The 25,939-nt window shown below is 47.9% G+C and overlaps 2 protein-coding genes across 2 annotated transcripts; both read left to right on the top strand.

Moving 5' to 3' along the window:
* The first annotated feature begins 974 nt into the window (after positions 1–974).
* LOC138510162 (nuclear factor interleukin-3-regulated protein-like) lies at positions 975–2,896 on the top strand. The gene has a single exon (XM_069625638.1). It carries the CDS (start codon positions 1,198–1,200, stop codon positions 2,581–2,583), a length of 1,386 nt encoding a protein of 461 aa, XP_069481739.1. The 5' UTR covers positions 975–1,197; the 3' UTR covers positions 2,584–2,896.
* A 13,724-nt stretch (positions 2,897–16,620) lies between these two features.
* Positions 16,621–18,540, top strand: NFIL3 (nuclear factor, interleukin 3 regulated). The gene has a single exon (XM_069625639.1). It carries the CDS (start codon positions 16,842–16,844, stop codon positions 18,225–18,227), a length of 1,386 nt encoding a protein of 461 aa, XP_069481740.1. The 5' UTR covers positions 16,621–16,841; the 3' UTR covers positions 18,228–18,540.
* Positions 18,541–25,939: the final 7,399 nt, after the last annotated feature.

A 25,939-nucleotide genomic window follows, 5' to 3' on the forward strand; every position in this document is an offset into this window, starting at 1 on the left:
CAACCTTAGAGCGCCGGATCTATAATGCAAGGGGCTGTCCCCGCAAATTCGAAAAAATATGGGGTAAATGGCTAGATGCTCAATGAGACCCGCGGGTGGGGGTACACCGGTAACGCTGCTAGCATTGTTTGCCTGCCTTGTCCTATTACGGTCCTCGGCCCTACGGGCCCTATTGCTATGGATAATTGCCTTCAACATGTATACCGCTGATTCATGTCTTATTCATGTACGTTTCTCTATGTTATGTTGTTAAAATTCAATAAACAGAGTTATAAAAAAAAAAAACATTGCCTGACTGCAGGCCTGTGATTGCTATCCCTAAAGAAGCACAGCGTGCGCAAAGTTCCTCAGATGACATTCCTTTCTCAGACCTTCCAACTTAGTGGTTTTGTGCCCATAGCAAAAATAACATTGTTTGCAATCTTCAAATATATATCGAAAACCTCCAGAAAGGCACCAAAAAGGCCTACAACGTAGCATTTTACCCGCCTGACATATATTTGGTTATGAAAGAGAATACAATGCCATGTATCTGGCTATGTAATAATGCCAACAGCCCCAGTGGCCCCAGGGCACCACCAGGAAGCAAAGAGAGCAGCTCACTCTGCGAACACTTGCTTTAAATCATTGCAACACGTGATAGCATTAGATAGAGGCATTCTTTATGGTTACTAGCTAAATGTACCTTTGGTGCCACATTGTTTTCTTATTTCTTCTGTAAAATGTTTAAATCTTGAAATGTTTGGATTTTTGCATACAGTACCCTTTAGGGAGCCACACCTATACACTGGAGCTAGCTTATATGACATTGTGTCATGGCCGAGTACAGTTTGCCATGAACATGTCCTCTTGGTTCCTTAGACATTGTGTATGTGACTCCACTCTGCCAGTGGTCTAACAAGCATAGCTGACATGTGAGCATGTTCGAATGTACAATATTCTATACCAATATCCTCTCGATTTCTAATAAATGTTATCTTGTCATTCCCTTCTGCAGGTGGCCTAAAACTCCTTACAGCAAACTGGAATGAACATGGGACCAGATCCCCTCCTGGAATTTGAAGACACGGTGCAAACAGATCCGAACATATGGATAAAATAATGTATGTAGCTGTGAACAGGATATGTTGAAAAATTCCCCGGAAGTTAGTTTTCTCTTTCAAGTACCACTTTCAGGTTCTCTTTGGAATCTTTTTGATGCAGCTAAAGAAAATGCAGAGCATTAAACGGGAGCAGACCCATACGGATGCAGGGAGTAACATGGAGAGCATGATGACCCTTAATTCCTCATTAAACGACATGTCTGACGCATACGCTTCCAATGACGACTTGCTCTTCGATGAAGGGAGCCATGGGAAGAACAAGTCATCATCCTGCCGTCGGAAGCGGGAATTCATTCCTGATGAAAAGAAAGATGCCATGTATTGGGAAAAAAGGCGCAAGAATAACGAAGCTGCCAAACGGTCACGCGAGAAGCGGCGGCTGAACGACATGGTTTTAGAAAACAAGCTGATGGCTCTAGGGGAGGAAAACACTGGGTTGAAGACTGAGTTACTAGGACTGAAACTCAAATTTGGTTTAATAAGTGCTGCTGTGTATGCTCAAGAAATCCAGAAACTCAGTAATGTGGCCACAGTGTATTTTCAGGACAATCCATTGGACAAGCCAAATGTGAGCTCTTATGTTATGGAGCATGAACATTCGCCGATGGGCAGCAGCTGTATCTCTGTCATTAAGCACTCCCCGTTGAGTTCTGCGTCAGACATATCAGAGGCATCTTTAGGAGAGCAGTCTCAGGAGTTGTCTCCCAAGAAGAGCTGCCCAATTCCTCAAAGCCCATTCCCAGTGATAAAACAGGAGCCCATGGATCTGGAGACCTACGCACCAAAGGCTGACGAGGACACTGTCTCATATTCCGGCTCTATATATCCCACCTACTTGGGAAACACGTACACTGGTTACTCGCACTCCCCTCCTTTGCTGCAGATAAACAGCTCGTCCAGCAATTCCCCAAGGACATCTGAGGCAGACGATGGCATAGTAGGGAAGTCATCTGATGGAGAAGATGAACAGCAGGTCCCCAAGGGGCCCATTCTTTCTCCAGTAGACTATAAGAATGTCCATGCTACCGTGATAAAGGTCCCGGAGGTGCACTGTTCTGCTTTGCCCCACAAACTTCGAATTAAAGCCAGAGCAATACAGGTCAAAGTTGAAGCTTCTGATGTTGACTATGATGCCATTCAGAAGTCACTATCCCCGATTGACATGTCATCGAAGAGGCACTGTGAGCTGGACAAAAATGAAGCTCAAGCTCTTCTGAACCCCCCACTGAGCTCTCTGTCTGTTCAGGTGACCAACATCCAAGACTGGTCTCTCAAACCGGGTCACTGGCATCAGAAACCGCACAAAAAGATCGAAAGCAGCTGCAAAGCTGGAGTGCGTCACCCAGGGGACAATGTTTACAAGGCCTCCGATTTGGAGAGTTTGTATTTGAAGCAAGGTATAGCAAACCTATCGGCAGAGGTGGCTTCACTCAAGAGACTTATTGCCACACAAGACATATCCGCTTCAGATTCAAGCTAAAGTACTACTGAATTCCTCTGTGAACATACTGTCTACTGGATGTGTTTTGTTGTCAAGCATTGTTTTGTACAATGATGAATTTTCACTGGACTTGTGCTGTCATTTCACTGTAATGTTCATAATGAATAGTTGATGGTGTCTTTTCCGTGCACAAGCTGCCACTATATGACGCCAAGATTGTGTTATGATCACTATGCTTTGTGACCAGTTCAGTGGGCTGTGCCAGGCTGTGGTAGGAAACATGCATTTTTGCTGTTCTGTTGTAAATTGTGCAAGTTGCCGGTTGTAATAAAGTATTCAAGACAAACGCAAAGCTCCTACTCTATTGCAGTTAGTCTCAAAGGCCAAAATGCAGATTTCAATGGTTATCCAGGTAAATCAAGTGCCAGGTTTTGCAAGATTGGCTGTGCATACGTTATGATGATTGTGATAGAAAATGGGGGGTCAGCAATGGTACCCCGGAGAAACCCTTTCATGCTGATTTCACACTTTATTGCCCCAACCCTATGCACCCTTGGAAGGCAGAAGCACTGAAAGTGTTAAAAGTATTGCAGCCACCCTGCAGAACTGCCTTTTGTGATCAGCTGAAAACTACATTTCCCTATAGTATCTCTATTAGTAATACAACATTTGCACACATCTATCTGTTCATGTACATATGCTGCAGAGATAGAAAAATAGTTGCACCGCTACATAGCAGGGGTTGCAGCTACTGTGTGTACCATTATTTGCAGTTAATAGTAGAGTGTGGGTCAAATCCAACTGCAGAACTAGGCATGTGGCAAACTCTCGCCTCCCAGGGATGTTCATTTGCTTTTGTAGCAGGCAGTACAATGTAGGATTTTGTCACTTTGTGCTTCATGGCCGAAAGGGGAAGTTTTACCCCTCACCCTTTCTCTTCAAAACATCCCTGCTCACATGATGCATCTGATGGAGAGACTAGGAGGGAGAAAGAAAGGAGATAAAAATAGGGCAAGAGAGGAAAACTAAGAAAAAAATAAAAAGCCGTGTGGACTGACATATTTGTCGAAAAACGAGAATGGGGAATGATTGTGCAGTGGCTGCCCTCAATACTCTGTGAGCCAATGTGTTTAGAAACAGCAGTGGAGTCGGTGAATCTCCGACTAGCCTCACCAGCTTTGCTAAACACAGAGAATTGCGCAGCGGCACATGCATTGTATGTGGAGTCTACTAACACAAGTGTTTCATCAGTGCATGGAAAAAAATTTATGTGACATTATTCTTTTGAAACAGTTGGAACAGCACTCAAAATGTGGACTAGAAGGAAGCAGACATGGTCCTCTCTGAATAAAACGTACAATCTCACCTTAAGAAAACCTTTAACGGTCTCGGAAAGACTGCAGAAGAACTCATTACGAGTGTGCTGGTCTGGTAAAAATGCCAGAAAAATGCTGTTAATAGCGGCTATGGCATTTTTACCAGACTGACACACTTCGAGTTTGCCAGTAGCGGTTCTTATCCACTGGCAGGCCTGACCTGCTGGTAGATCAGGCCTCTACTGGCAAATACTACTGGTGCCGGTGAGTGCGGCAAACCCATTCCATGGACTCCATGGAATGGGAAGTTACCATTGTTGCCGGCATACATAATTTCCCAGTAATACCGGGATATCAGGTGCCAGTAACAGTAGGGCGTGTTGGCCGGTAATCCGCCAGAATTACCAACAAACCCGTAATTAGCCCCATTGAATAGATCTAACAAGGGACAGCACAACCAGACGGAAACTTGCACCGTGGTTGTTCTTTGTACACATCACCTTCTGTCACCAGTAGCTGCCCTTTATTGCAGCGCACCCACTTTGATATCAATTTTGCCTTTGCATGAAATAGTCTGAGTAAACTGAGCAAAGGAAAACTAAGAAAGACAATTGGAGGCTGCCATGTGCAAGACTGTAAACCTGAAGAGGGTGCAATACATATATGCCATCCACCTCCAATCAGCAAACTCAATCATGCCATAGTGACATAGCACATGTATGAGGATGTTAAGGCAATGCAGAAGTTTAAGTGCTCATCTGAGATCTGTCTGCCACCCACAATGACAGGTTCATCCATACATCCTTCTGTGGTTACACTGGGGAATAAAACCACTGATTATTCCATCGTTTAGAAGTGGGATGTATCTGATATGAAACACAGTGTGCTATTATTCTATTATACTATTATTCTATCTGTCAGACCTCTTCCAGAAAATAAATAACGCACTTAACTTTTAGGGTGGGTAGGCTGGCTCAGGTTTCTACACATCTCTTACCTACACCAAGTTCCTCTGACCATAGACCTCGGATGAGCCACTTTTGGAGGGTTCACTGAGTATTCTGGCTTCATTTGTAGTTAAAATAGTATTTTCTTGCTGAGCCTGTGACCCTCCAAAATATCCCTTTAAATGAATGCTTATAATGGGGAACTTGTCGATTGGCCTCGCTCTGAGACTGATCCTTGGGTGATTTTATAGAAATGGACGGGCCCAGTCCAGGATGACTGTAGATAGCTGATAGTCACCTCTCCTCCTGCCGCGAGTATGCACTGCATCTCCATGGATGCAGCTTCCACAAACAGTCCATAACAGCATTAGAAAGACACGGAAATGCCCCAGAGGCCGACATTCAATCATTGTCACGTGTATTTTTATGGAACAAGTTCCACCCCCCTCTCAGAAACCGAATGTGATGAAAATCCTGCATAGTCGGTCCAGCCCTCCACATGATGCATGGGGAATGACTGGCAACTGCAACTATACTCGACCACACCCCATTAAGGGCACATGATACTCCGTTATTGCATGGACGGAGCCAGAAATCGTGAGGAAAGTGTTCCGCTAGGCTTGAATGCCTTTTCAATGCCAGTGGTTAATGAAAACGAGACAAGTTAATCAGTCGTGAGAGAGTTGCTAATCCAGTTTTGCCTGTCGATAATGAAAACGAGCCTATTTTAGTGTTTATGAGCATGATAACGTGAACATCTTTTATTATATCGCATCTGTGAAATACAAAATAGGACGTGCCAAAACTAGACACCTTTTTTCATTGCCCTGGCTCGTGATTTGGCTCCTTAGGGCCACGCCCTGCTCGGCATGGGCGGGGCTCCCCCTCTCGGTTTGCCCAACTCTATGGCGAGAGGTTGCGAATCACAGGCAATAGCTGTCTAGATGGAGGCTACTTACACCATGGCTGGGTGTACGCTTGGGGCAGTGCCAGGAGGTGCAAGCTTTCGAGGCGGTGCACTCAGCATGGAAACAGGCATCCCAAGATGGCTGCCAACACATGCAGCATTGTCCCCTTACGCATTCTGTAACCAGACTTGCAAACCCTCTGTAATATGGCTTCATAAGAAATGCTTGTGACCAGAAGAGCATTTTTCTGTGAAGATTTGGCAGCAGCAATACAAATATTGTTTGCACTCAGCTTAGTGACATGTCCTAAAAAAAAAAGAAAACCTCTTCATATATAGCCAGCCTAATAATCTGTAAAACAAAAATAAAACCACTCTCCTCTCCAGTCCATAATTAAACATGTTCCACCCCTGCAGGAAACCTTTATTGGAAAGGAATCTGTGCGGACTGCATGCATTCACGCGTTGCAAACATCATTTGCACAAGAAAATGACACAGGGCCAACCTGCTGTTCAGCACATTTTTGATGCATAAGAAACATTCCTGGAACATTTACACACATATTTGAAGAGATGTTTCGTGCACAGTGTTGATAAGCTTGATTGGCGACTAGTTGAGTCTTGGAACATGACTTGCAAAAATGTTTTCAGTGGGACTTTCCCATTCCCACGTAAAAACATTTGTGTAAATCGGGCACTAATATCTTAGTGCATTGTATCCTTGATCCAAGTCCCCATTTTACAGCTATAACTTGTGTCAGTGACGGGTGCCAAAAAGAGTGCTGGTACTGTTGATGGAAACGTCTTGACAATGCCATCAACTAACCAGAAAGAGCCTACTCACCAGTGACTGGAATGGGTATAGAAACTCAGCAATTCGTTGTGCTGAGAAAAGACAGACTAGGGGCGTTCTCCAGGTAGAGCTTTTATAAATTACTCATGCACAAGTGCTAGCATTTTCTTTTACAAATGTTACATATAGGCACACATACATTGATTTACACATGTGTGTTTTGTTCAGCAGACTGTGTCAATGGCTGAGCTACTTAAAAAAGATCACCCGGCAAACCTTATGAACTCAACTAAAACCACATGTTAAAAGGCGTTTCTTGTGAATGGCAGTATTGTTTTACTATGTGGCCAACTAATGCGACAAAATTCCCCACACGGCAGAACTTCGATGCACTTTCGGAGGCACGGCTCAGTATGTGAGAGGAGTTTCGACCAGGAGCTCTTTTTGAAGCTGCGCGTGTTCATAGCATAGCAACAGCGCGGCAGCCTCCCACTGAGGCTAACTGTCGCTTTGGCCAAGGGGTGCAGATGGAGCAGTGCAAGCAAAGGGAAACCTCCATCTTTAAAGTAACTATGCTTCAGATTGTTGGTGCTGCTGTTGTGTACTCGTGCTGCAGGAAGCGTGGTGAGGAATGTGCACTGTGGTGGTGGTTATGTAGCAAAATGCAAACACTTAGCAAAAATGGGAACTATGAACGACAGCAGGAGCCATGTTTGGTACTTTTCTTTACCGCCCCATCTCTGCCAGCTGAGGCAAGGTGACAGTGCCCAGTTGTACACCCATCACTGAAGAGCTGATTAAATCCCCACCCCTGCGCAGTGGTCTCAAAAATAATGCACACATTCCAGAAGGAACCCAACACTACCGAACCCAGGGCCAAGGAGCTACTATCCCTTGGCCACACTGCCAATAATACAGCTGGACTCGACTCTGATCTCTGGAGAGGGTGGGCAGCAGAGCTTCTGGGGGATTAGTGCAAGGCAATACCAAGCAGCTACCCAGCCACCAGCAAAGGGGAACCATGTACTACTGGGATGTCACTTAGTCTCTCAAATACTTGACCCATTTCTTCTAGGGTCAGCACCAAAACGTTACTTGCACTGGAGAAGAATACACCCTACATTGTAATTTAGTCATTGGCGCCCCTCTGTGAGAACGAACATGGCCCATTGTCCTGTTCTTTGGGAAGGTACCCACTTGAGAGTCTGCAGCCTCACTTTAGCTCACTGTATCTTTCACAGATGGGAAATATCCATTTGCATATCAGTCTTTGTCCCGCCCAGACGGGCAGTCCAGCACCGAAATGCTATGGCAATTCCCTTCTGAACAAGAGTACCAACAGCAACCCAATACACATGTTTCAGCCTTGTTGTGCCTCATCAGTGAGGTGGAGCCAGGGTCGGACTGGGACAAGAAATAGGCCCGGTCACCCAAAAAAAAGTGACCCACCCTTCGCCTCAAGACCCTTGACCTCTGATGACATCACCGGAAGTGATGTCATGTGACCCCATCCCAAAGTGACATCCCGGGAAACGATGAAACACAACCCCTTGACAAAACAGGAAGTGGCATCAAATAGCATTGTACCTAAGTACACTAAATTACTGTGAATCCAAGCTGACATCCAAGGCTAAATGATAATATGTTATTGTATAGCACTTACGCTTAAGCTCTTTTTAATAGAACAAATATGCATACAATATCACCCAACCTGTGTTGGTACTCATTTATCGATCTAAGAAGGATGAAGGGCTTTTTGAAAAAAAAAATTGAAAAAAAGAATTTTTTGTTCAAATTTCTTTTTTTCACATTTTGTTTTCCAAACCGGCCCAGGCATGGCCAGAAATCAATCATGCGAGATCAATCATGGCCCATTGACCTGTTATTTGAGAAGGTACCCACTCGAGAGTCTGCAGCCACACTTAAGATCACTGTAGCTTTCACAGATGGGAAATATCCTACATTGTGTGTCTGTATACTCAGACCTCAATAATGCTATTGGGTCTTTGTAAAGCACAAATAGAACAAGCACTATATTTTGAGAAAGATTAGCTTACTTTTTAGCCTTTCAACACCTTAATCTAATCTCTTTTTTCTTTATATACTCCCTCCTTTTTGAGCTCGACGAATTGTAAAATATTCGGGTAAAAAGTTTTCCTGAGTTTATTTTGCAACTCTGCTTTTATTTATTTTGACATTCAGTGTTACCACTCTTATGCACACCACCGCACGTGTGCAGTATCTTGAATGTTTCAAGGTCATCAGAGTCCAACGAATTGTATGAATTCTGTCTATGTCAGATCAGGCACAATTTGCATTTGGAGGACCTGCAATGGTGTATACCAGGGATCTCTGCATGTTTCTGCCTAAAACAACCATCAGGCCTAACTAGCCTTGTCAATGGTGAGAGATCATGGGATTTTAGTGTGAAACATCTGGAGAGCTGCAGGTTACAGACACCTTTGTAAACCATTGGGAATCACATCTCGGGGCATGCTGAAGACACAGCACTTCCAGAGGAATAATGATTTACTGCGGCGATGCAACCGACAAAAGACACAACCACATAACATGCACATTTTCCACATGTATGTGCCTTATAACCCAATATGTTTGACATAGAGAGGATGGTTTCTGGAGTGCACCAGAAATGGGTCTGCTTTTTCCTGGGGAAATGCCTCGTCCTGAAGCGTGAAGCTAATGGGGGCCAAGCGTTGACACATGCTTTGATGTATAGCGACCTTCTTGAATTAGGTAGTTATTACCATGCTGGAAGTGCGCCCATCACTCAGTGATAACCTGATGTTCGACTTGGAAGTCTAGATGGCACATATACAATATCTGCTAATCTAAATGGCCTATGCATTAGTCAACATTGCCTGACTGGGAGACTGCGCATGCGCGAGCCGCGCATGAAGAGCTAATCGTCTCGGGCTCCCGGCGGCCGCGGAATATATCCTGTAATTATTCCGCATATTGGAACCACCCGACCTCAAGTCACAGCACCCCGGTGGCGGACGTCCCCAGGCAACAATAGCTGCGGCTTGGGGCGAAATCGGTCCCGGGAAGGCGAAGAACGCGACCCCGGATTCGCCGGCGCGAGACTTGCCGTCATTGCCGTGCGACTGCAGAGCGGCCGCTCCGCCCCTCCCCCCCGAGCCATCGAGGAGCGGGCACTTCATAGAAGGCAGGGGACGGCCCCGAACCGACACCTGCAGGCTGCAGCCCGGAGCCCCGCTCTCCCCGTGCCACGCAAGACAGACGCCTGCCCACGCTGCCGGGCCGGACCGGACGGCATATGAGAGGAGGAGGACGGGGGACGAGGCACAGAGCTGAGACCTCTCCGCCCCTCCCACCGCCGCTGGTGAGACAGCAGCATCCGGGGTTGAGCCACGACGCAGACACGGGCAACACAGTGTCGTGCTCCCCTCAACAATACCGACAAGGTCCGTGGAGCCTCTCCCCCCCACCCAACGAACCGAGGGACAGCGTCCCACACGAAGGAAGGGGCACACCCCCTTCCCACGACAACAACGGAGCCGGGTGAAGGGGACTGAAGGCGCTCTCCGCCCCCACCTCTAGGAGCACCCTGTACTGGTGCGCATAACCTCACTCCCACACCGCGAAAGGGCTTAAAAGGCCCGGAGGACCGGCCACAAAGCGGCAACTTTGGGACACGATTGTTGGAGGCACGAAGGCCCCTGATGCGGGACCCATAGCCCCACTGGCAAAAAGTTCTGGACACACACCCCACAAGGGGGAACACCTCCCGGTGGGGACGAGCATCGGGGCAACCACCCAACCCCCCCCCCCCACAGTTCTACCAGACCAGACTCCAACAAGTATACCGGACCACCCAGAACTGGGGATTGGCGCTTAGGCAACCCATGCAGCCCCTGCCCCTGCCGGTGCTCCGAAACAGAGACAGAGTGGCAAAAGATAGACGACCGGCGAGCCCACCCCGACTTGGTCCCCCCGGCGATCCCCACGGGGCATCCACACGACCCACCCGGGCCTAAATCCTCACATAAACCACCGACTCGCCATGGGCAAAGACAAGGTAATGCGGGAAACCCTGCAGAGTAAAATGGACCTTTACACAGTGGAGGCCCCCTCCCGCCAGGAGACACAAAACCCGGCGGAAGCAGGCAAAATGGAAGGAACTCAGGACCCCCAACTCTCCCTGAATGACTTAATGAAGGCAATTGGGGACTCGAGAACTTAGCTGGAACTTAAAATAGGAGGTGTCTCCACGGAAGTATCTCTCCTACGCCAGGATCTCCGCAACCTGTCGTCCAGGGTCGGACAAGTGGAACAAAGGGTGTCGGATACAGAAGATAACGTCCGCCAGTTGGAACAACAATTAGCCATAATCGCCCATAAAGTCAACCAACTTGAATACCGGGCCGAAGACAGTGAGGGCAGGGCCCGCCGCAGCAACCTCAGGATCCTCGGGATCCCGGAGAGAGAGGAAGGCCCTAGTGTCGAACTTTTCCTAGAGGACTGGCTACCTCATGTCTTTGCCCCCAAGAAATTGTCGAAATTCTTCTCTATCGAGAGAGCACATAGGGTACCCACCGGGAGACCCACCCCAGGAGCCCCGCCTAGAACAATAATAGCATACCTCCTCAACTACCGGGTCCGAGACGCTATCCTGCAGATGGCACGGGCCTCCGGCCCAATCACATACAATGGCTATAGAGTGGGGTTTTTCCTGGACTATACCAAAGAGGTCCAGAAGGCCCGCCAGTCATACGACTCTGTCAAGAAGAAACTTCACTCCTTGTCAATTAAGTTTGCTCTCTTCTTCCCGGCGATACTCAAGGTCCACCACGAGGGCACGACCCATTTATTCCACAATCCCAAAGAAGCATGGGATTGGCTCGAAACACAGATCCTCAATGGGCCCATGGCCCGACGCTCGCCCTCCGGACCGCCTGCACGCAAACCCGGGCAGCGCTCGCCACTCTTCACCCAGATAGACCCGGAAACCGCATTGCCACAGCGTCCCACCCAAAATACCACAGAGAACGGATGAGGTCTGGGCACCACAGAACCGAACTGGCCACGTGACAACACGGAAACCACATCATTGCGGCCGCCACCGTTCAGGTACCGCAGTCTCCACAAGGGATACCACCCTAGGTCGGGTCATCCCGACGCAGTTTAAGTTCACCAAGTTATAAGTTCAATGTTTGGGCGACAGGTGCTCCCAGTTGGGGGGGAAGTACAGGGTGGGGGGAGTTTTGGCGAACCGAGGAAACGGAATCACGAGAAAAGAAATATGGAAACCGACGAGAGCAGACAAGGCAAACAAATACTGTTTTGGGCCAGGACCAGAGACACAAGTATCTGCCAGCCTTCAGGCGCTCCAATGCGAAGCGGCCCCTGGATGTCCCCCCCGAGAGGAAAACGACATACGTCCCCGGGGGGAAAAACGCAACTGCCACTAATCCTCCCTGCTACCCCACCAAATAGACTCACGCAGACAGGATGAACTCCAACAAGGTGACAATACTGTCCTGGAACGTCAATGGCCTTGGCTCTAGCATAAAGCGGAGACTGGTGCTCCAGTACCTAAACCGACACTCGCCAGACATTGCCCTCTTAAATGAAACGCACTTGATAGGCACAAACACCAACTTCTTTAAAAGGTCCAACTACTCGAATGTCTGTCATGCCGGATTCACGAAAGGAGCCAGGGGCACAATGATTCTCGTTCACAAGAGAGTCCCTCTCCAGGTTAGAAAGATCAGGGCGGACCCCCGGGGCCGCTATGTACTGATGCTAGCGGACATCTGGGGCGAGAAATGGGGCCTGGCAGCAATCTATGCCCCCCCCACGCTGACGAGCTTCAGAGCTTGCTCCTGGAGGAGGAGGCTGATGTGTGGGTGCTCGGAGGGGACTTTAACGAAGTAATGGACATCACAGTCGACAGACCTATAGGCAAACTGGAACATGCCCCACCTCCACACCGCTCGCCACGTTCGCCGAGGCCTCAGGAATGGTGGACGCTTGGCGCTCACTCCATGGAGACGAGGCAGGGTTCTCCTTCTACTCAGGTGTCCACAAATCATTCTCCAGGATCGACTACGCCTTCGTCCCCCGCAACATGACCCACAGGCTTCTCAATGCTGCATTCCTCGCGAGAGGAATTTCGGACCACTCCCCGCTTCTTTTAACTATCAAAAACTCCTCCTGTTGCCCGGATCGTAATTGGCGCCTAAATGCATACCATCTCCGTCTTCCTGAAATTGCGGAGGAGCTAGAAAAGAGGACAACGGAATATTTCAAAATTAATGAGGGCTCGGTGGACTGCCCGATTTCGATCTGGGAGGCATACAAAACAGTCCTACGAGGGGAGGTTATTTCCACGGTTTCCGCCTACCGACAACGCCAAGTCCAGAAGATCAGGGAAGCAGAAACACGCGTCCTGGAGTGTGAGCGACAAATCCTTATACAAAACACCCAAGAAGCAAAGGAAGCGATGCTCACGGCGCAAGACGCCCTCAGTAACCTGTCCCTAGACAACGCACGAACTGCCCATCAATTAGTCCGGAGCCAAATATATGAAAGGGGTGACAAAACTAACAAGACTCTGGCCTGGTTGGAGAGACGCATGCAAAGCAGGGGACACGTAAGGGCAATCAGATCTCTGGATGGGACATTGTTGACAGAAGACTCGATTATCGTCGAGGCATTCACCACCTATTACAAAAATCTTTATACCCCACCCATTGGGAATCCATCAGTTGAACCCTCTCGATACCTCGACCACATCGAGATTCCGATACTCCTGCAACACCAATCTGATCTCCTGAATGCTGACATCACTAACACTGAGGTACAAGATGCACTGGCGCAACTTCAACCCGGGAAAACTCCGGGCCCCAATGGCTTCCCAACTGAAACGTGGAAGTGCCTCGGTGGCATGCTACCTGCCCACATGCACCGCATGTTTCTACGCAGCAAGGAACTAGGAGCACTTCCCCCAGACCTCAGGAAGGCATGCATAGTTGTCATACATAAGCCTGGGAAACCCCCGGAGGAATGCGCCTCCTATCGTCCGATATCCTTGATCAATGGCGAAGCGAAGGTTCTCGCCAAAACACTCGCTAACAGACTGCTGCAAGTGATGGAGACCCTCGCCCACCCAGACCAATGTGGTTTTATGCCCAATAAATCAACTCGGATGAACTTACGCAGAGTCCAATTGGCGCTGTCCAGGGCAAAGGAAATACCAGCCCCACTCGCCCTCCTGGCGGTGGACTTCGAAAAAGCCTTTGACTCTGTGGGGTGGGATGATTTGTGGGAGATCATGGCTAGGATGAACTTGGGGCAGACATTTATATCCTGGGTAAAACTTTTATATGCATCCCCGGAGGCCACGGTGAGGGTGAACGGCAGGCCCTCCAAACCATTCCCCCTGGGTCGGGGCACGAGACAGGGATGCCCGCTGTCTCCACTCCTCTTCCTCCTTGCCATCGAGCCACTAGCGATTGAGCTTAGAGCTAACACCAACTGGGCTGGTTTCGTCTGGCCGGGAGGGGGAGAAGACCGCCTTTCGCTCTATGCGGATGACCTGCTCTTATACCTCAGTAACCCGAGTATCTCGTGCCCGGTGGTCTCCCTCATACTCAGGGAATATCAGTACTTTGCAGGCCTGAAGGTTAACGATGCCAAAACCATCTTCTTCCCGATTCAGGGTGGTGAGTCGGCAATCCCGGAGACCTGCCCATATCACGTCTCTATCAGGGAACTCAAATACCTGGGTATACGGCTCGACCCGACGCTTGATGGGTTCCCCCGGCTTAATATACAACCAGTCATAGAGCGGTTCAACAGAGACACCCCCCACTGGCAATCTCTTCCCCTGTCGCTAATGGGCCGGGCCGCATTATTCAAAATGATGACCCTTCCCAGACTATTGTATGCCCTCCAAAATGCCCCATTCCCCATCCCCCGAGAAACATTCGCACTCATTGACAAGAACCTGCGCACACTGCTATGGGGCGGGAAACAATCCAGGATTGCCCTTAATACGCTCCAGAGATCAGTGTGGGAGGGAGTCATCGGTTTACCCTGCATACGCACCTATTACCTGGCCACACAGATAGGGGTGGTGAATGACTGGATCCACGCTGACCCCACACTCCCACCCACCCGTATAGAGCTGGAGACCATGTCCCCGCTGACATCGCTCCAAATCCTCTACGCCACCCACGAGCAACTCCCGGTGCTGCCCAAAATGACCCACCACATCTGGCGCGCATGGCGGGCCGCACACAAACTAATCGGCTGGGAAGAACAGCCAACACTGTCGCAACCCATATGGCACAATGCGCTCCTCCCGCAACTAGTGAAAATGGGCCCCTTCGGCCACTGGCTGGCAAAAGGAATACAAACATTAGCACACGTGATACAAGAGGGTCGCCTCCTGAGCTTTGAGACCATGCGCGAACAATTCGACCTGGCACCCATGGACCGGTTTCGGCATACGCAGCTGTCCCACGCCATCCGCACCCAATTCCCCGACACTACGGTCGTACCTCCCTGCTCTCCCATCAAGACCAATATCCTTCCACAGCACATCTCCTCTAGGGTCACTTCCACTCTCTATCAGGCCCTTAATTCAATCGGGGCCACACAACTCGACGGGCTAAAGGCAAAGTGGGAAAGGGATCTGGACCCCCTCGAACCTGAAGATTGGGTGGAGGCGTTAATGTCCCCCAGAGAAATTGGAATAGAATCCAAGCTCAGACTAATACAGTTGAGGATTCTCCATCGTTCATACCACTCACGCACGGCAATGGCCAGATGGGGTGGAATAGAAGACGGGACATGTGTCCGATGCAAAACTGAACCCGCCACCTTCTACCATATGATATGGGACTGTCAGGTGATACAGGCCTTCTGGGTGGGCCGTGTCAACACAATCTCAGCCACTCTGGCGACACCAATCCCTAGGGACCCCAAGATGATACTCTTGGGCATTGGGGGTGAAGTAGACCTGTCCAAATATGAGAAAATGTTTTTGGCAATTGCATTGGGGGCAGGCAAAAGACTTATTGCGGCCAATTGGGGATCTGCCGAACCACTGAGCCTGAACCGCTGGAGTAATGAGTTGGACAGGTGCGCAACCTTAGAGCGCCGGATCTATAATGCAAGGGGCTGTCCGCGCAAATTCGAAAAAATATGGGGTAAATGGCTAGATGCTCAATGAGACCCGCGGGTGGGGGTACACCGGTAACGCTGCTAGCATTGTTTGCCTGCCTTGTCCTATTACGGTCCTCGGCCCTATGGGCCCTATTGCTATGGATAATTGCCTTCAACATGTATACCGCTGATTCATGTCTTATTCATGTACGTTTCTCTATGTTATGTTGTTAAAATTCAATAAACAGAGTTATAAAAAAAAAAAACATTGCCTGACTGCAGGCCTGTGATTGCTATCCCTAAAGAAGCACAGCGTGCGCAAAGTTCCTCAGATGACATTCCTTTCTCAGACCTTCCAACTTAGTGGTTTTGTGCCCATAGCAAAAATAACATTGTTTGCAATCTTCAAATATATATCGAAAACCTCCAGAAAGGCACCAAAAAGGCCTACAACGTAGCATTTTACCCGCCTGACATATATTTGGTTATGAAAGAGAATACAATGCCATGTATCTGGCTATGTAATAATGCCAACAGCCCCAGTGGCCCCAGGGCACCACCAGGAAGCAAAGAGAGCAGCTCACTCTGCGAACACTTGCTTTAAATCATTGCAACACGTGATAGCATTAGATAGAGGCATTCTTTATGGTTACTAGCTAAATGTACCTTTGGTGCCACATTGTTTTCTTATTTCTTCTGTAAAATGTTTAAATCTTGAAATGTTTGGATTTTTGCATACAGTACCCTTTAGGGAGCCACACCTATACACTGGAGCTAGCTTATATGGCATTGTGTCATGGCCGAGTACAGTTTGCCATGAACATGTCCTCTTGGTTCCTTAGACATTGTGTATGTGACTCCACTCTGCCAGTGGTCTAACAAGCATAGCTGACATGTGAGCATGTTCGAATGTACAATATTCTATACCAATATCCTCTCGATTTCTAATAAATGTTATCTTGTCATTCCCTTCTGCAGGTGGCCTAAAACTCCTTACAGCAAACTGGAATGAACATGGGACCAGATCCCCTCCTGGAATTTGAAGACACGGTGCAAACAGATCCGAACATATGGATAAAATAATGTATGTAGCTGTCAACAGGATATGTTGAAAAATTCCCCGGAAGTTAGTTTTCTCTTTCAAGTACCACTTTCAGGTTCTCTTTGGAATCTTTTTGATGCAGCTAAAGAAAATGCAGAGCATTAAACGGGAGCAGACCCATACGGATGCAGGGAGTAACATGGAGAGCATGATGACCCTTAATTCCTCATTAAACGACATGTCTGACGCATACGCTTCCAATGACGACTTGCTCTTCGATGAAGGGAGCCATGGGAAGAACAAGTCATCATCCTGCCGTCGGAAGCGGGAATTCATTCCTGATGAAAAGAAAGATGCCATGTATTGGGAAAAAAGGCGCAAGAATAACGAAGCTGCCAAACGGTCACGCGAGAAGCGGCGGCTGAACGACATGGTTTTAGAAAACAAGCTGATGGCTCTAGGGGAGGAAAACACTGGGTTGAAGACTGAGTTACTAGGACTGAAACTCAAATTTGGTTTAATAAGTGCTGCTGTGTATGCTCAAGAAATCCAGAAACTCAGTAATGTGGCCACAGTGTATTTTCAGGACAATCCATTGGACAAGCCAAATGTGAGCTCTTATGTTATGGAGCATGAACATTCGCCGATGGGCAGCAGCTGTATCTCTGTCATTAAGCACTCCCCGTTGAGTTCTGCGTCAGACATATCAGAGGCATCTTTAGGAGAGCAGTCTCAGGAGTTGTCTCCCAAGAAGAGCTGCCCAATTCCTCAAAGCCCATTCCCAGTGATAAAACAGGAGCCCATGGATCTGGAGACCTACGCACCAAAGGCTGACGAGGACACTGTCTCATATTCCGGCTCTATATATCCCACCTACTTGGGAAACACGTACACTGGTTACTCGCACTCCCCTCCTTTGCTGCAGATAAACAGCTCGTCCAGCAATTCCCCAAGGACATCTGAGGCAGACGATGGCATAGTAGGGAAGTCATCTGATGGAGAAGATGAACAGCAGGTCCCCAAGGGGCCCATTCTTTCTCCAGTAGACTATAAGAATGTCCATGCTACCGTGATAAAGGTCCCGGAGGTGCACTGTTCTGCTTTGCCCCACAAACTTCGAATTAAAGCCAGAGCAATACAGGTCAAAGTTGAAGCTTCTGATGTTGACTATGATGCCATTCAGAAGTCACTATCCCCGATTGACATGTCATCGAAGAGGCACTGTGAGCTGGACAAAAATGAAGCTCAAGCTCTTCTGAACCCCCCACTGAGCTCTCTGTCTGTTCAGGTGACCAACATCCAAGACTGGTCTCTCAAACCGGGTCACTGGCATCAGAAACTGCACAAAAAGATCGAAAGCAGCTGCAAAGCTGGAGTGCGTCACCCAGGGGACAATGTTTACAAGGCCTCCGATTTGGAGAGTTTGTATTTGAAGCAAGGTATAGCAAACCTATCGGCAGAGGTGGCTTCACTCAAGAGACTTATTGCCACACAAGACATATCCGCTTCAGATTCAAGCTAAAGTACTACTGAATTCCTCTGTGAACATACTGTCTACTGGATGTGTTTTGTTGTCAAGCATTGTTTTGTACAATGATGAATTTTCACTGGACTTGTGCTGTCATTTCACTGTAATGTTCATAATGAATAGTTGATGGTGTCTTTTCCGTGCACAAGCTGCCACTATATGACGCCAAGATTGTGTTATGATCACTATGCTTTGTGACCAGTTCAGTGGGCTGTGCCAGGCTGTGGTAGGAAACATGCATTTTTGCTGTTCTGTTGTAAATTGTGCAAGTTGCCGGTTGTAATAAAGTATTCAAGACAAACGCAAAGCTCCTACTCTATTGCAGTTAGTCTCAAAGGCCAAAATGCAGATTTCAATGGTTATCCAGGTAAATCAAGTGCCAGGTTTTGCAAGATTGGCTGTGCATACGTTATGATGATTGTGACAGAAAATGGGGGGTCAGCAATGGTACCCCGGAGAAACCCTTTCATGCTGATTTCACACTTTATTGCCCCAACCCTATGCACCCTCGGAAGGCAGAAGCACTGAAAGTGTTAAAAGTATTGCAGCCACCCTGCAGAACTGCCTTTTGTGATCAGCTGAAAACTACATTTCCCTATAGTATCTCTATTAGTAATACAACATTTGCACACATCTATCTGTTCATGTACATATGCTGCAGAGATAGAAAAATAGTTGCACCGCTACATAGCAGGGGTTGCAGCTACTGTGTGTACCATTATTTGCAGTTAATAGTAGAGTGTGGGTCAAATCCAACTGCAGAACTAGCCAGTCATCCCCACTCTTAAATGTACCAGATGTAGATCAGAAACCTAATGACTGAAAAAACAACCTTCCATCCAATGTTGTGTTTCTCATCCTCCAGCTTCCTGTCTCAGTCTAACATTTTGTGTGTGCTGTTGCAGTTAATGATCTTTTTTGCAGATACACTATTTTGTAACTGTAGTGCTTGGGTGGGAAACATATTTCCTATACATGGATTGAAAAAAAATAATAAAATTGTGCATAAGAAGAGTATTTTTTGTCACATAGCAATACTGGTTGGACTGGTAATGTCTTCCATGTCACAGTGACAATCGTTGTAGGTCATTGAAGATGCAATCTGTGGGCTGAGCAGCGGTTCTATGATGTTTGCTTGTGAAAATTAGCTTGAGGCCCATTTATTAGCAAATTGATTTTTTAACACATTTCCTCACAAATAAAATGCAAGGGGAGACCCCCCTGGAACACACCGACATCCCCCCAGAATAATTAAATACCTACACCCAACCTCCATATATATTTACTAGGATATGTGTAAAAAGAACTGTGAACACATGGACCTTGAGGAAATGGGTATGAATGCTGAGCAGCATCTATGGTGCAGGAGATAATCCACTATTCACTAAAATGATTCATGTCAATTTCCATTGAAATATAGATGCACCTGAAAGCCAATTTTCAAAACCCATAGAGCCTAAAAGAAGGGGTACCCAACGAATCAATCCATCTATTGGTCGAGACGGTACATAAACCGCCAGACTCGCTTCAAGTGGAGAAGGTTGCTTCAATGTGCACCTTAACCAAACTACTAACTGAACTTGCAGTGCACCCAGCACCCCCTCTCCAATGCTTAATAGCAACCCACTGCAATTCCCTTCCACTGCCTAAACGCACAGCAATGAGGCTTACCTGTGGCACCAGTATCATACGTTAGAATGAGAATCCCATATGGCAAAGGCCTGTCACATCAACCCAACCAATGCCATCACAAACATACCCCTTGCTCCTCCAGCCCCACCAGACCCTGCCAATTTACATGGGCAGCCCAAAACCGCTAGGTGTTCCTGAACCTTCAGTCACCTTTGAATACCGTTGGTCCATAAACCGGCTAGCTGGACTGTAATTATCAACCCTCAAACCTGCCCAGGGGGAACCTCTTCCCTCCTACCCCTAAATTCCACCTTGTGCTATAAGGTTCAGAAAAGCACAAACTTGCTTCAAGTCGAAAAAGGTTGCTTAAATGTGATAGAACCCAGCTTTCAATCAACTGCCACTATGGCTATTTACTGCCTCATTCTGAGTTTTGGTGATAATTCGGTGACAAATCCATCAAATTAACACCAAAATCAGTTATCATCACTGCCACTTTGTCCTGTGGAATTACCACAGGATTTCAAGTGGTGGTATCGTGGTGTTAGTCCCTAGTTTTGGAGTCCATAAAACGCCATTGGGATTTTCGGAGGTTTACCACGAGCAGCAATTCTGCTGTGGTAAATCTGTCGATTTTTGGCATTAAAGTAGAGGATTTAGCTCTGGCAAGATACTGGAGGTAAATCCTCTACTTCAAGGGCAATCTCATAGTTTGGTGCTGTGGTAAAAACGGCCATGATTCCGTTACCGCCCAAAATAGTGGTGGTAACAGAATTACCCCCACTTTTTTATTGCATCACCAAACCTTTAATGGGTCTCTTAATCTTAGAGACTAAGCTAATTTAACTTAAACATAAATATGAAAACCCGATCACTGAGCCCCTCCCCCAATTCCCTCCCTCTTACAAACCCTCTCCCTTTCCCCTCGAACAGCTTAAGGACTTTGCTGTTACCACTCTCTTTTTGATGCTTCATAGTCTTCTTTTTCCCATCCCCTCCCCTCTGTTACCGGAGCTAGCTGTTCCATCCAAACAGAACTATCCAAACCCTGCTTAACACTAGAATGTCCCCTTACCATAGCCAAACTACTAACTGAACTTGCAGTGCACCCAGAAAACCCCTCCAAAGACCTGTTATTATTGCCCCACCACCATTTACTTTGTTCACCTTTTTCTGTTAACACCATCCTCACATCCAGTATGTAATATTCATTGGCTTTCATAAACAGATACGCCCCATCCCCCTAAACAAGTGACCCACTTCGTACTTAATCTCCAGGTGTTCCAACACCTTGACCTCCCATGCCACACAAAAGTTCCTTATCTCCTTCTTAATTATTTTCCTTGTCCTGTCTACAAGTGCCTTGCTAATGCCCCCCCTTCAAACTCATCTACGTAACAATTCCATCCATTAAAAACGAGTCCCTGGCCAATCTTCCCTTAATGTCCTGGTGTCCATCTTCACCTTCTTGATCAGTGCCACTCCCCGGCGCCTTCGCCAGGTCATTCTCATTTGCGTGAATTCTAATCGCTGCCAGTTTCTTATGCCCTTCCTTCAATTTGACCAACATCAGTATTGGCTGTTCCCACTTTAGATCCCCTCGCCCAGACCACCTTACCTCCACATCCTGATAGATGCAACCCTGCTGTGTACTTAAATTCTCCTCCCGGCCTGCATTCCTGTACAACTAGCCATGTAGCGTCCACACATCCAGGCCTCTGGCATGTCATTTTATTCTTGTGAAACATCTGTAAAACATAACAAGAATCAATACCATCAAACCAATTGACCAAAACACCCCTATCTCTCCCAACCATTCCTTCCCCATTCCCTTTACAGGTTCCTGAGATATCCCTTTTATTTGCATGACTTCCATCACCTGTTTCTTCAGCTCCAGTCTGCTCATGCCCAACTCCCCCTATTCAAAAGGGATGTGTCCCAAAACCCTCAGCATCCTCCACGAAAAATCTCAACACCATACACACAACACCCGTTATGCTGACATGCCTTCCCCTTCCTCGTGCTTGAAAACCCAGCCTGATCTACCACTACTCGCCTTTTTCCAATTCTTACCTTTCTTCACTGGATCTAACCCCATCCACCAAAAGTCAGGCTCCCACACCCAGCTGATCCCCCTTTGACCTCCTGATAACTATGTCCAGCCCATTTTCGGTTAACCCCACTTCCTCCCATGTCGAAATTTCAATACCTTTGGTCCCCACCACTATGATACTACTTGATAGGCCCAAAAAATATTCAAGTGAAGCAAGTGCAAAATAATGCCACCTCACATCCCGACCAAGAGGCCTCCCCCATCAACCTCAACAACCTAACTATCAACCCTGCTGACCACGCCCTCCTCAACATCGTCACCGTACCCTCTCTCTTATCCATCCTTCAAGCATCCCCTTAGCCATCGCTCCATTAGGTTAAAAACCCCAAAACCACATAACTATAAAAGAAACTCCTGCCAGCTTGCCCGCAACAGTTACCCCAGATAGCCTTCTACACACCAATTCAGAATATATCTTATAACGCCAACCCTCCTCCTTTTTTCCACATCCAACCAACCTTTCCAATGCCTTATCCCCTATTTACAAATTCCCACGATGCTCTCCAGTATCCTGCATGTGACCTATCAGACAGTGGGCCTGATTACAAGTGTGGCAGTCGAGAAACAAGGGTGCCGGTAAGCTTACCCTTGTTTCCAGACCACCACACTACGAGTCTGCCTGCTCGGGCCACTGCACCCGACAGGTCTGACCCTGCAGGGCACAGTGGCTGCGGCAGGCAGAGTTGACATGGAAGCTCCCAGCACTGTCAGCAACGGTGCAGTGCTTCTGAGTCCCCATTCCCATGAAGTCCTATCGGACTCCATGGGAAGGGGATTTACATTTTCCGGTGCCTGACTTCCCAGGCCGCCGGCACTTGTAATATCTAGGTGGCACTGGGAAGTCAGGCGCCCAGAAACAGTGTTTTGGGGTCGGTGGCAAACGCCAACCTCGTAATGAGGGCCAGTGACTTCTCCACAAGCTCAAGGTACCTGCCTCTCCCAACTGCCACAGCCCTTCCGGAATTCATGGCATCCTGTAACGCCTCCAGTTCCAACCCATGGAACCTCTGCACTGAAAATAAGAGACTGCATCCACTATGCCGTTATCTTTGCCAGGATCATACTTCACTCTGAATACAATATTGTTGTGCAGTCACCCAAGCACAAACACCCGCCAAAATTAGTCAGCCTCTCATCCTGTTTTGATTTCCTGTTCATAACAATGAAAAGAAGGTCAATACTGTGGCCAGCCCCACCGTCTTCTCAGGTGCTAGTGGAACCCTCAGTTCTCTCAGCAAAGCTGTGAAATCCCACAACAAATACACTCAACCGTCACAGCAGCCCATCCCACAGTCAAGGAATCATCCATATATTGTCACACCTGTTCTGATTCTGACCCTGTCCTAAATGAAAAAAAACCCATTGCAAGAATGTGCTGTAGCGTTCAAGCAAGATGCAAGATATAGAACAGCCCATCGGCAAAACCTTAACAACAAATACATAATTACAGAATTGCATGCCGAGTAACGAAAAATCCTGCGGGTGTACATGCAACAAGCAAAAAGCAGAATTAATATATCACATTTAGCTAGGCGGCTCCTCCACCACACTGACTTATCAGCCGCAATGCCTTGCAGACACTAGCATATATCAATGCGCTCTCTTGTCCTGCAATAAAATCATTAACCGATGACCCCTCCAGCCAAGATAAATAAAGAATTAACCTAAACTCCCCATCTTCCTTTTTGGTAGGACTACCAAAGGGGTCAATATCAAATTCTTCCGATGCACACCACTCTCCCTTGTGCCACTTCCTTCCCCGGCTTTACTTCAACTACATCCGGTTTCTCTTTAGCTGATCTTAGATTCTCTGACTGCCATTTCGCACTCAGACCCTGATACACCAATGTGGATCCACACTGAAACCCATCTCCAAAGAACTTCACCCCATTGCTTTCTGTGCAATATTGCAAGCATTTCATTAAAGACCCTATCTTAACTGGAGTATGGACCCTTGCTAACAACCCCTTTTCTAACAGTCCTTCCTCTGTATCCCGTTCTCTATCTGCAACCGCAAAACACTGAGTCGTCCCACTCACCTGCTTCGCGTGTGCTGGAATCTAACCACTGCTTCTTTGTTATAGACCCAAGATCCGATAATCACCTGCCCACTGTTTCCACCCCTTCATATATGGGGCCCCTGTGAAAGGGGAGACCCCTCAATGGCAAACTGCTCCCTATATGCATATCCATTCATTGTAATCACAAGTTAATGTCCTGCTCTACCCAAACTACTCTGTCATCCTCCCATAACCTAGCTCTAAATTCCTCATCATTCTGGACCCAAGCCATACCACCAAAGTTAGCGAACGCCTTTATAATGGCATCCATGAACTTAAATAGAGCCGCACACCCCCATGGGTATCTCTCACAATACATGCTAGCATTTAGTAAAGGCCAATGTCCCAATTGTTTATAGTTACTAGTACCTTCAGTTGTTTTGCCAACTCCCTCTCTTCCTCTTTTGACTCCCTTCTTGGCCCTCATGTCTCTAAGAAGGAGCTTGAACATGCCCACACATTCCCCTTTCCAAATGTTCTACTTCATCGCCTGCATCTGATGCGATCTCAATGGTTTTGTTATACCCATATACAGCAACTCCTTCCCTTTCCCTTCCTTATGCACTGCCACTTTCTACTGTTCCTTCTGAATCCCACCCCCTTCATTGCTTTGATCGTCTCTGTGTTCCTCAGCTTTCACCCCAGCCTTCCCCTTTGTTGCCCTCACCCCCCCAAAGTGTTCACCTCCAATTCCAACCCATGCCTTTCCCCCATTTGCACCTCCATTTTCACCTTTGCTGTTTCCTCTCCCCCGCCCAGCCCCATTCCCCCTTGGCCATTCTCGCCCCCACTTGTACTACCCCCATCTCTCACCCTCTTATTTGACATGCATCCCATCCAGTATTCCTCATCATTCACTGCCCCCATGCCATGGGCCATTCCAGCTCAGTCTGGCCTCTAGGTAACCACAGTCTCCTCTCCAGCGATGTCATCCTCCCTGCTCTAGCTACCTTACCGCTCCATGCCATCCCCAGGAGACTCTTGTTGTGGGAAAAACAACTGGCACACAGACATGCCCTCCGTCAATGCCTCCTTTCTGTCCCCTGCTCCTCTGATCATTTCTGTGCTCCAGGGAACTCCACCAAGGTCATACCTCTACGACAAACCATTAACCACCCCAACCGTTTCCCTATGTTATCAACCATCTACCTTTCCTCAACACTCTGACCCTCCTCCCTACCAATTCAATCATTTATAGCCCTTCCTCCCAATTCAAAACCATTCCTTCCATGCTGTCACCTTCTTGAGCATGGTACCACTCCCAAGCCCCCACACCACTTTTCCCTGGCTGCTCGAGTTCCTCCACCTGGGGGGCGTTGTCCCCTACACTATTGGATGTCTTCCCAAAGGGGCATCCTGACACCCTCCACCGTCTCATCACTGCCAGGAAAAGGTGGCCCACCCCTGGTCCCTTCATCACCTCTTTTGGGGTTGCCCTAGACCCTCCCAGATGATGCACACTGATGGATTGGGGCACCCCAAAGCTAACCCTTAGTGTCCACCTTTGTCACCCTCCTTCCTCCTCTTCTCCTTCACTGTGGTCTTGCTCCTGTCTCACTCTTTCTAAACACCCATTTGCCCCCTTACAATCCACTTCCCTGGCCGCCTGCCTCCTGCCTTTAGTCCACCCCTCTTCTGAACCTCACCTCACCCAACCCCCCCAACCCCTCGCATGGGAATTCGCATTTCTCCCTTGCCGACCCACTCCATGCCTGTCTAGCCACACTCCATGGCCATCACACTATCTCACCTCTGTTCACTCCATCACCTCCACCCCCTTCTACCAGGCCTGTGCGAGGACCAATCCCACACACAGTAACATGTTGCCATGCGAGTGCTCCACCCAGGGCCACCCACCTTTGGGGTTGAATCACCATTTCCACCCTCCAGCATAAGCAGCC

Source organism: Ambystoma mexicanum, chromosome 6p (assembly GCF_040938575.1).
Source record: "Ambystoma mexicanum isolate Mex_15411 chromosome 6p, UKY_AmexF1_1, whole genome shotgun sequence".
Classification (NCBI taxonomy): Eukaryota; Metazoa; Chordata; class Amphibia; order Caudata; family Ambystomatidae; genus Ambystoma; species Ambystoma mexicanum.